Source organism: Macadamia integrifolia, chromosome 5 (assembly GCF_013358625.1).
Source record: "Macadamia integrifolia cultivar HAES 741 chromosome 5, SCU_Mint_v3, whole genome shotgun sequence".
Classification (NCBI taxonomy): Eukaryota; Viridiplantae; Streptophyta; class Magnoliopsida; order Proteales; family Proteaceae; genus Macadamia; species Macadamia integrifolia.
Window position 1 is genome coordinate 25,335,483 of NC_056561.1, and position 13,027 is coordinate 25,348,509.

Below are 13,027 nucleotides of genomic sequence, written 5' to 3' on the forward strand. Positions count from 1 at the left end.
ACTAGCAATTTCAGGTTTGGTTTATTCCAGATCTGGTTTTTAGTACTGGTAATATTTCAAATCTCAATCAAGTTTTCAAGTTCAAGTAAGTAGTCTTCTACAGTAGTCTTCTCACCCTCCTCTCATTCCCTCTTCTTTCTACCCATCATTCTTAAATTAGGTTTTAAATTTCAATTTTTACTTTGATGTTTTCCCTTTCCCCCAAGGTCCTTGGCTAAATGCATGTGTTGGCTTTGCCCCTCTCTAGCTATGAAACCATCCTTTTACTTTCTTATTTATATTGCATCCTTTCCCCTAAAACCAAGTAGAAAAGCCCTTGTAAGAGTACTCTATGGTCAAGTAGGGAAGCTCATATTGTTTATGGTGCATCCCTCGGGCTAAGTAGAGATACCTACTTGTGTGCCTCTCTCTAGCTTTTTCCCCTTTTATTTTATTTATTTACTTTTCAGCACTTTTTTACTTTCAGCACTTTTACTTTCAGTTATTTGCTTTTTAATTGCGTGGTTTGAGTATTTAAATTCCTAGATGTGAATAGTTAGGTCATTCAATTTTTATTGCAATTCCAATTTCCAATTTCCAATTTCCCTAGTTGTGTTGGTTAGGATGTTTTTAGATGCATTTGTGTTAGGATGGTAGTTGAAGTAGATCACCATAATCAATCATTACACTTTCGCATTACTAAAAGAAGCTTAAAATAAAGTGGTTGCTCTCCTTGTGTTCGACCCATTAGCTACACTGATCCGTACGCTTGCGGCTACTTCCAAAATTCAAACAGGGGGGGAGCAGGGTGGATGATATCAGCCTGCAGGTTCCAAGAGGATATAATAAGGGAGTTCTTAGAGGAGCTGGGGATGGAGCGAGAGAGAAGGCCAGTTAGGGAACGGGCTTTGGAAGTAACATCAAAGTAGATAGCTTTCTAAATCTGGTCTGGAGAAAGGGATTTGGGGGTCCATCTACAGATGTTACGCTCCATCCAGAGGTGGTTAATAGTAGCACAAAAAGCCAGTTTGCAGATGCAATCACAAATGGAAGGGCCCGAGAAGGTCATATCTACCCAAATCCATTCTCTATCGAAGGGAAGAATAGGTCTTCTGGTCGGCCAATAGTGAGAGAGGACAATCTTCCAAACCTGGGAGGAAAGGGGGCAAGAGAAGAGGTGAGGGATATCCTCAATCCCAGAAGGGCAAAGGCAGCAGGCAAGGGTGGCAGGAATGTGGTGGTATATGAGGAAGGATTGGGTGGGAAGGCAGTTAGTCAGGCAAAGCCATAGGGTGAAACTATGGAGAGGAATATGACCCTTGAACCAGGCAGCCTTATACTCTGAACCCGAGGGGAAGGGTCGCGAATAGGACCATGCAAAGGCGGAGGAGAAAATCCCATTGGAAGACGAGGTCCAGGAAAATTTATCTTCTCTTCCCTGATAACCAGGGGAGAGGGGGAAGGGAGGACCAGAGGTCCCTTAAAGGAGGGGGACAAGAGGGAGGGGACCAACCTATGGGAGAGAGGATCGAGAAGACCAAGGCATTAGGGGGGAGGCCAGAAGAATAAATAGTTCTGGGAGATATCAACTAAGATAGGATGCCAAAAGGATCATTCCAGAGGGAGATGGATTGCTCGTTAGCGATCGAGTAAGATATGGCAGCAAGGGCAGTCGGTCTATGCTCAAGAATTTTCCTTCAAATCCAGGATGCATCATGAATGGAAGGCGCAGTCCAAACAGAATTGGATTTGAGCAAACCGGAATGGATCCAGTCTACCCAAATACTATTGTTTGGACACAATTTTCCAGATAAGCTTAAAACCTTATTTGCATCCTTGATCTTCCTGATTCCTAAACCACCTTCGAATTTAGGAAGGCAGACCTTTTTCTAGCTAAGGGGTTTGAGGAATCTGGAAGAGTCAGAGCCTTTCCAGAGGAAGGAACAAAGAAGACTTTTAAAAGTTTTGATCACCAAGGTAGGGAGGATAAAGGTTCCTGACCAATATAGGTACAAGGATTGGAGAACCGACTTAATCGAGGTAAGCCTACCGGAAAAAGAAAGGAGTCTAACATTCCAAAGCTGAAGCTTTTTCCGAAGGTGATCGAGTAGGGGGTATAATGGTGGGAGGAGTGCCTGGTAGAGATGAGGGGGAGGCCCAAGTATTTAACTGGAAAGGAACCAAAGGAATCCCAAAAAGGTCACTAAGGCTAGCTTTAGCCTCAAGGGAAACACCGGAAAGGAAGATATTGGATTTAAGGAGATTGATTTTGAGACCTGAAAAGTCTTCAAAGGATTGGAGGTTGATCATGATTGTGGAGATGGAAAGGGAATCGGCCTTGGAGAAGATCATGATGTCAACAGTGAAAGCCAAGTGAGAAAGAAGAAGAGACTTGCATTTAGGGATGGGAGAAATGAGATGAAAGTCATTGGCCGATTGAATAGAACGGAAAAGAATCTCTAAAGAGAGGGAGAAGAGTAGGGGGGAGGGGGCAGCCTTGACGAATGTCGTGCCCCAAGGGAAAGTATTCCGCAGGGCTACCATTCACTAAGACTGAGAAGCGAGGGGAAGAAATACAAATGCGAATCCAGTGGACAAAAGATGCCGAGAAAGCCATCTGGAGCAGATCATTGGAGATAAAATCCCGGCTAATGGTGTCAAAAGTTTTATCAATGTCGATTTTGATGAGAGCAGCTGGGGGGGTGAGACTTGCGGTCGAAGCCAAGGACAATCTCATGACAAAGGATTATATTGTCCACAATACTTCTCCCAACAATGAAGGTAGATTGGTTTAGACTGACGAGGGGGTCAATAACTTTCTGAATTCTGTTTGCAAGGATTTTGGCAATGAATTTGTAGAGGAGATTGCAAAGAGAAATGGGTATGAAGTCACTCATGGAGGCCGCTCCTTCCTTTTTAGGGATTAGACAAAGGAAGTGTGGTTGATCCCTCTGATCTGATTGGGATTGAAGAAGAAGCTACGCACCGCTTGGATGAGGTCCATATAGATTATATTCCATTATGAAGAAAAGAAACCCATACTGAAACCATCGGGGCCCGGGGCTTTGTTGGCCTTTTGGGAAAGAATGGCTGAGAGGATCTCTTACTCGCTGGGAATGGATTGGAGGTAAGGGAGGAGATTCTCGGGGATAGACTTATTAAGAAGATTCAGGAGGAGAGGAGAGGAGAGGAGAGGAGAGGAGGGAGGAGGGGGGAGGGGGAGGACTGAAGAGTCTCTAAAAGTGGGAGCCTGCTTCAACTTTAATAAGATCAGGGGAGAACAGATCAATCTCAGAGGAGGAAGAAAGTATAGGGATCATGTTGGCATTATTCCTAGCTGAGGAAACGATGGAAGTAGGCCAAGTTTGAGTCACCCAAGTCCAGCCATTTGATTCGAGCTTTCTGGCGAAGAAAGCTTTCTTCTTGGCCAAGAAGAAGGGAAAGATCAGAGGCTGCAGCTTTCTCTTCCTCAGCCAGGGCTGTGTTGAGAAGATCCAATTGAAGCTGGGCTTGGATGGAATTAAGCTTATTCCTACCTTCAGAGACCCGAGAGGAGCTATTTCCAAAGGTATCGTAGTTCCAAAGCTTGAGGGTGGCTTTGACATTCCTAAGCTTACAAGCAAAAGCAAGGAGGGGTTGTTTCTGCCCAGAATTCCATTAAACTCCCTAATCAGTTCCCTGCTCCCTGAAGCACTTCCAGTCATAGGTGATGCAGATTTGAAGGTCTACTCAAGAAGGAAGAAGAGGGTCGACCCTAGTGGCTGATTGAGTCGACCAGGTCTGATCTATTAGCCCACGGTTTGCGTATTGATAGGGATTTAGTTTCTAATGTCAGTCCATTATTAGTTTCTAATTTAAGTCTATATTTAGTTTCCTTTTTCATTAGTTTACAATTTCAGTTTTTAGTAACTACATGTTAGTAGTTTTAGTAACTCAAATTTAGTAACTTCTGAGTTGCTATTATTTGTAAGCACCCCCCATCATTATAAATAAAAGAAAGGGCCCTCTCATTGCCCACGATTTTCATAACCAAAAAATTATGCTGCTGCATTTTCTCCTCTGGAGTGTTTCTTTGTGTTTGATCAAAGAAGAAGGGTTTGGTGTCTGCTCCAAGCAACTCCTTGCGGCGTGAAGTCAAAGAGGGTTCTACAAGTGTTTTCTTATTCTTCTTTCAAGTATTTTCAAGCTCTGTTTTCAGGGATCTGCTGCTGTTAATTGACTCAAGTATTACTCTTCATATTCTGCCCAGAAATTGCCCCTTTTCTGTACAATCGGCCCTGTCTCCTGTAGCTGTTAGAGACTTCTATTAAGGCTGATATTCTGGTCGAGTGTTCTTCCCCACCAGGGTGAAACTCGATCCAATTTATGGGCCATTCTGACCAGCCGATTGGAAGCTTCATAAAATCTCTTAGTTTTTGTCTTCTAGTGATCTGCCTTGGCCAGAATTGTGATCGATTGGGTTAATTGAATTTCTACTGTTATATTTAGACTTTGGTTCTTTGTTACTGTTGATTTGAACTTATTTGAGCTGCATTCAGTTCCTGGATTACTATTACTTGACCGATACTGTTCTGTCCTAATCAGTATTGGTTCCTAAGATCGATAGTTTGCTGATTTGTGTATTGTTCTGTTGGTCTGATTTATTTGGTGTGTTGGCTGGTTATGGTTGTTCTTTAACTAAAAGTTCCTGCAGTTTGGGTCTAGTTTGAGTTTTCAAATCTAGTCCTACATTAATAGGCTTTGGCTAAAATTCTGGTCGAACCTTTCTCCCTACCAAAATGAAACTCGACCCTGGTTTGGGCTGTTTCTGACCAGTCAATTTTGAGATATTGAAAATCTCTTGATTTTTGTCCTGTAGTGACTTTACAGACCAGGAACCCGAACAGATAGAGCTAATCTGTTCTCTTCTGTTTCTATGGATGTTTGTTCATGGTTTATCATCTGAGATGACCCTATTCCTATATTTGGTTTAGTCCTTTCAGTTGTTTATGTTTTGATCTCATAAACTACAGTTCCTGAATCCAAAATTCTGTTTACAGATCTGATTCTTCCTTAAGTTATGATCTGTTTGTTTTTGCTATTCTGCTGTGGTTATATGGTTGTTCTTCTGATAAAAAATCCTGCAGCTGAAGGCTTGGTAGTTTATCTATCCTTGTCTACATTACATGGGTTGGGTCTTGAGTTTTGTCTTTAGTTTTAAGTAGGCCAAGGGAAAAAGAATGGTTGTAATGATACCAATTGTTTTTGTTGAACCAATCACACTTTGATCCCCACTTGAACTGGACAAGTCACCCTAATCCAAAGCATATGCTGAAGCATGGCTGGAACAGGGTAGCTTGCCAGATTATTTTTAAAGACAGAATCAGAGGCCAAGAAACTAAGAAAGAAATTTTGCTCATCTTGAAAGGAGTAATTACAGTGCGCCTTTCTTATACTACCTTGGGAAAATGAGAAGATTAACCAGGGACAAGGATTGCAACAAAGAAAAGGTTGAGCTTTAGAACTTCCCAGGCCAAAACCATTCAAAATTCTAAATCTGCCAATTTTGTGGGCTAGCAAAATTCAATTTTGTTGCGCTTTATGTAAAATGAAAGATCAAGGAAAATTTTTCTACATCAGTTAGAAAAAAGGCGGCCACACAAGACCAAAAATGAAGAAGATGATATTCATGCAAATGCCATCCTCAACAACACTGCAAATAAAAAGCATAACTAGAATTGACTCTAAAGAAATACCAAGATGGATATCTGTGGGTAAACAAAAAGGAAGCCAACGCTCCAATTCTTCTGCCCAAGAATATCTCAGAATAGCTGGGCAAACAACAAGGATAGGACCTTCATTGATAAAACAGCTCGCAATTGCAATTGCCTACAAGAAGACGAACACATTACATGATTTACATGAAAGCGTCAAAGATAACATTTAATGATGTGAATGTGTTCCTGACTAAAATCTGATAGAAAGAACATAACAAAATGTTTACAAATAGATACAAAAATTATTATTGGAAAAAAAAAAAGAGATATAGACATTGTAGATTGACTTTGTTTTGACAATTCAAACATATGAACAAGATACAACTTTATAAGACGGACAGTAATCACTAATCAAATTACAAAAGTGTGCATTGCTGAGTTAATGAAGCTAATACAAATAAGTAGGCCAGGTTTTGTGCAAGGTTTAAAGTATCGCTATTGGGTATCATATTGGAAAGGTGATTTTATGAGAGTTATAGTGTCGTATCCACATGGAAGTGGTAAAAAAGCGTATGAAAATGATTAGGACACATGCAAAATACAGTTTTGAAGCATAAAACACTATGAATAAGTAATATGTAAAATACATCATGTATTAAGGATATGAGGTTACATGTACTAATACCAAAAATGTTTTCATTTTCAGGTTGGAAAAGATTTAGGGTTTAGATGCAGATATCATTGCCAAAAACCTAGTTTGATGCAATCATACAGGTTGTTTTTTCTACTAATCCAGAGGTTCGTTGCAAAAAGTGATACTGAAAATCAATATTTGGGCAAAAAATTCTTAGCAAACATGGTTTTTATCCTTCGTTCCAGGCTGTTTATTCCCCAAATTATGATAAAATCAACATAACTAGATTCCCTTTGCCAGTTGGAGCAAGGAACTGAGTTGATTTTGCAAGAAAACAAAAAAGTATTAGAGTACCTTACAGGAGCTCTCGGCAAGTGTTTTGCAGCCACAAATTGTGTCTGTAGTTTGTAAAATATCTATCAAGCATATCGATAGGTATCTACCATATTGGGTCATGTATTGACCCAATGCAATTTCTTTTATGTATCATATTTGATGTAGATCCACATTATGGAAGGAAATATGAGAGGAAGAAGGGTCCAGCCTTAGTCCACCTAAGTGGCTAGGGTCCAGCCAAGAAGCCAGCCGAACCCCTACTTGGTCCACCTGAGTGGCTAAGTACAAATAAGGGCCAATTGGGCCCATCGGCTAGGGGAATAATTAGTAGTTGTTTTTAATTAATTAGTGGGCCATTGGGCCCATCGAGTTGAGTAAGTGGTATGTCGACTCCAAATTGTCTTAGGACTCTATTTGTTTTCCACATAGGTTTATTATTCCTAGTCCAATTTTGAATTCCTAGTTGTAGTAGGAGTGTCTAGTCCTATTAGGAAAGTAGCTCCTAGTTGAAGTAGGAGTGTCTAGTCCTATTGGGAAACTAGCTCCTAGTAGTAGTTTGATTGCTATTCTGCCCTCTATAAATAGAGGAGCCTATGTACTCATAATGGGAGATTTGAATAAAGAATAATTGCAGTCAATTGCTTAGAACAGCCGGGATAGCTGTGGGTGAGAAGCCCGGGCCAAGACAGCCACTCCTCCCCCACTTTTCCCTTTGTTTCTTCTTGGTTAAAGCTTTCTATTTTATCCTAAAGTTACTGTTGTTGAAGTATACGATTGTTGTGAATATTCATAAGTTCAGATCTGTCCAAGTTACAAACCAGATTTGATTCTCTCTCCTGAAGCCTGCGATTATTTCTCCTAGGTCAGAAAATCAAGAAAGCCTGTAACTTCATAACCAGCCGTCAGAATCCTCTCAACTTTGGGGGTTTTTGTACCCTCCCTAGGGACTATCTACGCCCAAGAGTGCAGCTCAATCGGACTCCTACAGACCTGGCCGCACCTCTCTCTCTCCAGCTCTATAGCAGGTCTTTCTCTCTCCTATCGGGTTGTGTTTTGGGCTGGTTTTGCTCCTATATGAATATTGTATCTTTGGGGGTTTATTTGAAGGTCTTATTTCTTTGTTTCCTGGTCCTATTTGTATTGTTTGGGGTTATAAATTGCTGGGGTAGTTTCTTGTAATCTACTCCTGCATTAATATTAGTACCTTAAAGATACGATACATATGAATTAGCATCAGCGGATATGGAAGGATACTTAAAACCTTGGTTCCATGCTGCCATTTTCTTTGCCACATCCACCCACTAGGCAGGAAAAAGCGTCTCAAGGATTTCCCCCCTTTGTTTCCTTTTTCCTCTCATTTCCACATCTCAAGGGCACTTTGGTTAAAATGCACCTGTCTATTGACCAAAATACCCTGTGTTAAGTTATCATATGTGTTGCCACAGGGAAATTCTTGTCATAACCTCCAGTAGAGTGCTTTGTCATTTGTTCTTTAAGTTACCGCCTGTTCTACGATGGCATACTTGTCCTTGTAATTGTTTCTTTTGTATTAACCCTATCGGCTCTCAGCAGTATCCTGCTGCTCTTCTTTCTCCTTATTTTCTTCTTCTACCTAGCTTCTTCTTATTACTATTGGTTGTTCTAGTTCTGAAATTGCAACACCCTACAAATGGTGTTACTAACTCACTGAAATGAAGCAGCAGATAAAGTGGCACACAAGGATCATTGTTCTAAACATAACGGCTAGTCAGTCCTATTCACCACCTAAATTAGTTTAGAAACATGTAAATGGGCCAGATTAGTATCAGACAAGGACAGTCATTCTAGGACAGTGCCAGATCGCTGATCCTTAATTTTGACTAGATTAGTGTCCAATCTACAACATTCTCCATAGGTCCTATTTCTAATTTTACCCTAAATCTACTAAGTCCTCTTGTGGCATATACCTTTTCCACCACAGGATTCCCAGCTACAATATCCCTTGGATAGCCTACAAGTTGATAATTGGGGGCTATTGTAAGGCAGGTCATGTGCATAGTCGCCAAGGCGTCCCGGCATTTTGGAGAGGGCAAATCGGTGGACCGATTAGTGTCACCTTCATTAATCGACCGCCAAGGGTCGTATGGCGTCACCAAATCGTCCCCGGCGACGATTTATGACATTGTACACATAAATCGATCGCCATTTTTTTTTTGAAGTTATTATTGTTAATTACTAAATTGATTCTCTTTCTAATAATGTTATTGGCAGGTGTAATTGAAATGTACAAATTAATGCTACATGGGATAAAAGTGTAAATTAATAAGTTGAACCAATGAAAAAGAAAAAAAAAAATCTAAATTAAGACCAAAGAGACAAGTCGCGACTCCGACTCTCTTTCAACCCTCCAACCCTAAGTCTCAAAGTGAAGACCGAAGACTCCCTTCAACCCTTATTTTGCTCCGGCGATAGCTGTTCCTGCTCCGGCGTTGCTATTCCCGTGCTCCGGCGAAGATAGGTATGTTCGACTCTTCTTTTCTTCTATTCTTCTAACCTTCATCTTCCTTGTCTTTGGTTTTCAGTCTATCGACTCTTCTTCTCTTCTTCTAACCTCTTCCTTGCCACTGGCTTCTTCTCTTCTTTTTTTCTTCTCCTCTTCTAACCTTCTTCTTCCTTGACCCTACAGAGTCTGGTTTGTTTAACTCTTCAGAGTCTTCACCTCTCATTTTTTCTTCCCCATTTTCTACTACTAAATCAGTAATTAGTCTCTTCTCTTCTTCTAATCTTCTTCCTCTTCCTTAGTTCACTCACATAGAACACAAATCTTTCTCTGTTCTGATCTTATTTTGCTCCGGCGATAGTTGTTCCTACTCCGACGTTGCTGCTTCTGTGCTCCAGCGAAGATAGGTATGTTCGACTCTTTTTCTCTTCTTCTAAACTTCTTCTTCCTTGTCTCTGGTTTTGAGTCTATGGACTCTTCTTCTCTTCTTCTAACCTTCTTCTTCTTTGCCTCTGGCTTCTTCTCTTCTTCTCTTCTTCTCCTCTTCTAACCTTCTTCTTCCTTGACCCTATAGAGTCTGGTTTGTTCGACTCTTCAGAGTCTTCACCTCTTTTTTTTCCCCCCTTTTTCTACTACTAATCAGTAATCAGTCTCTTCTCTTCTTCTAATCTTCTTCTTCCTCTTCCTTAGTTCACTCACACAGAACATAAATCTTTCTCTGTTCTGATTTCCTTGGTTTTTTTTGGTAATGTTGTATACTTGTATTGTCTTTTTCATCGATGCAAATTTTCTAGCAGTCATGATTGTCAGATTGTGGTCTTCAATTACCAAATTTTCCATGATTAAGAACCATGTTCTGTATTGTGGATTGTATTAATATTAAGCAAGGTAAGTCTATATGCTAGGGGAAAAAGCCATTGTAATCTATGATATACGTTGGTTCATATAAATTTCTACTTCTATTCTGTTGCAACATATTTTAACAATGTTTCCTGTGAATCTATGATATATGTTGGTTCATATAAATGTTTTTACAAATTTATAATAATGTCTTGTTGGCCTGTGTGCATCTTTTTTCACCCACTTGTCAATTCAATGTGGTCTTGTGCAATTATTGATGTAGGATGGAAGGAATCATTTTCTGTTATTTCACAGCAATGTCTTTATCTTTTGATTTGGATGGATTAAAATACTTGTCTATTGTCTACATTCTAATGACTACTATATTTTTTCTTAGAAAATTGGGAAAATAAAAAAATAATATAAAAAATAACTTTAGAAAATAGGAAAAATAAAAAATGACACATGGGCGATTTGACAGCCATGGCAACGCCATAATGGGCGATTCGTCGCCAAATCGATTAGCCACCCCTCCACCGCCTTGGATCGATTTGACGCCGTGACAACTATGGTCATGTGGTTAAAGTTTATCGGTTTTCTTTAATGGGTTTAAGTTGTAATGAGCTGTGATATGAAGTCCAGTTGGTGGTCAGATCAGAAAAATGATTTTATCTTGTCTTTATTCTATACTTTTGAGTAAAGTTTGGAAAAAATAAAGTCAACACCAACTTGTCGGAGGAGTAGCTCTTAGTACCGTAAGTATAACTTTGGAAGTGAAATTAAAGTGGATAACCAATCCTTTCGAATTTAGAGGCAACCAACCAAATATTAGACCTTCATTTTTTTTTTTTCTTGGTAAAAGATTATTCCTTTATTTTAAGCAAAACACACTGGTTCCACCAATCATTCCATCATACAACATACAAGAATATGGGGTTACAGCACAAGCATGAACCAACTACATAAACTGCAATGCTTAAAAAAGTCACCTGGAGAGTTTTCCCTAGGCCCATCTCATCTGCAATGAGACAACGTCCACCTCTACGCAAGGCATACCTCACACCATCAAGTTGAAACGGAAAAAGTGAATCCAATAACGTTTTAGGCAATGATCCTATCAAAGAATCAACCACATCATCAGGCAAATGTTCTGGTCTGCAAGGTATCCAACGCCCAGTGACAAAAGAATGTGATAGCGACTGAACAGCTCTTAGCGTTAGATGAGGAATCTCCTGACAGTCAATGCCTTTGGAAGATTTTAAACACTTTAAAACCACGTCGTAGTCGCAGAGATTATAAACAGAACCATTCCCGCCACTTTGATTTTGAGTATACCGCAAAGGCATGACCTAGTCATCAAAATTATAAAAGAAAAAGATACGTTAACCCAAGAACACAAGCCCATACCAACTGAAGGGAACCCTTACAATACTCAAGAATGATGAGACGGGACAAGTAGTATGCAAGTCCATTGCATTCCTAGCAAATTCCTACAGTTTATATATGAAAAACGTACTAGGTTTGATGGACGAATAATTTCTTACAACTGAAAGGCAGTCATCGAGCTTCTGCAAGCATTCGGCATCTCCGGGGTAAGGAGAATCCGGCAAGGGTTCCGGAGTGGCAGAAAATGAATCGGGAGAACAAATCTCCAGCCTGAGACGGAAAATTCTCCGCGGCAAAAATACTTCGGGCTTGGGCAGAGCTTTACAGGACACGGTTGCGGGTTTCTGGAGAAGATTGGGTTCCGGCAGAACCTTAGGGCACTTGAAGAGCCTCCAAGTTTCTGGGTCTTCTCTCTTGTTCTCTGCTGCCTGACGACGCTTTGCCAGAGCCGCAAGTAGGTTTGCTTCAGCTCTTTTCCTCTGCTCCTCCGTGATTTCCTCCGTCATTTCCATGGGAAGAACGCTAGGGTAGAGAGAGAGACGGAGAGAATCGTTTGAAATGATCACAGGATCGAGCATGAGGCGGGAGTGGGAAATGGAAACCGAAACCAAAATCTACCACTAAACCATTACGGACCGATCTTTAGGCACCGTTTGACAACCTCCTCAGAAACGCGTTCAGCGTTTTCTTTTTCTTAGAAATGGAGAAAATTGATAAAAACCATTTGTTAAAATTGTTTCGTATCACTTTTTTTTGTAATTAAAAATTGAAATTTATTTCTATTTATGATTCAAGAAATGTGAAAGATGAAACGAATAAATTTTACTCGTTTCGTCATTTCTGGAAATGATGTGTGGCCAAATATTTAACCCCATCCCTAATAACATGACCTCATAGGGGGCCAGTGGGAGTTTTCAGCAGGCTTCCAGCCCCTTGCCGATGTTATTGCTTCTTGGTCTAGTGGTTTGAGAAGTGTACCCGATACCACTTTTTCCTTTGTTCACTGCCAAACTAGGCTATTTTGGAACTCCCTGATTATATTTCCCTAGTCCCATGCCAGGAAAATATTACATATTCTTCATCATTTGATTCACTAGGGGGCTCCAGACTGCTTCATAATTAACCAAGATTTTCTCTTTTGGGATTTCTTTGGCAATGCCTGCTCAAGTTACCACTAACTCAAAACCACTAAGTTGGACTTCATGGTCTTGCTCTTCTCCTTTTTCAACATTGGCTAAAGTGTTGACCATTTTGGTATCTCTAGTTACCGTAATCACTTTCCCTTCATGAATGAATTTCATTTTCTGATGGAGGCTGGAAGCTACAGCCTTTGCGTGATGTAACCAAGGCCTTCTTAGGAGCATGTTGAAAGATGCTGGTATGTCAATGACTTGGAAATCAATGTCAAACTTTACCAAGCTGATTATTACAGTGATGGGTGAGGATTCCCAAGATTTCTCTTTTGGTATTATCATATGCTTGTACTGACTTGACGGCCTCATTTCTTCCATATTGATGCCAATGCTCTTGGCTAGCCTCAAAACTAGAACATTCAAAGTGTTGAGAGCTTGAGAGGTTGAGACAACAACTCAAAGAAGGATTCATCGCCTTCTTGATGAGGTTTAGGGATAAGGCGACCAAGATGGCAGATCGGCCTTCAGAAGCAGAACAAGTAGA

At 40.3% G+C, this 13,027-nt stretch overlaps 1 protein-coding gene across 3 annotated transcripts in view; it reads right to left on the reverse strand.

The window, feature by feature from the left end:
- LOC122078292 (DNA annealing helicase and endonuclease ZRANB3) overlaps window positions 1-12,014 on the reverse strand; it is a 107,751-nt gene extending 95,737 nt beyond the window's left edge. For 2 of the 3 annotated variants that reach the window (XM_042644224.1, XM_042644223.1), the window contains exons 1-3: window positions 11,509-12,014; window positions 10,954-11,313; window positions 5,715-5,847 (exon numbers count right to left, since the gene is read on the reverse strand). In XM_042644224.1, the coding sequence (XP_042500158.1) occupies window positions 5,715-5,847; window positions 10,954-11,313; window positions 11,509-11,928 (913 nt within the window). In that variant the 5' untranslated portion in view covers window positions 11,929-12,014. The remainder of the gene's footprint in view (window positions 1-5,714; window positions 5,848-10,953; window positions 11,314-11,508) is intronic. The other variant, XM_042644222.1, reaches the window with a different exon arrangement.
- Between the last annotated feature and the right edge of the window lie 1,013 nt (window positions 12,015-13,027).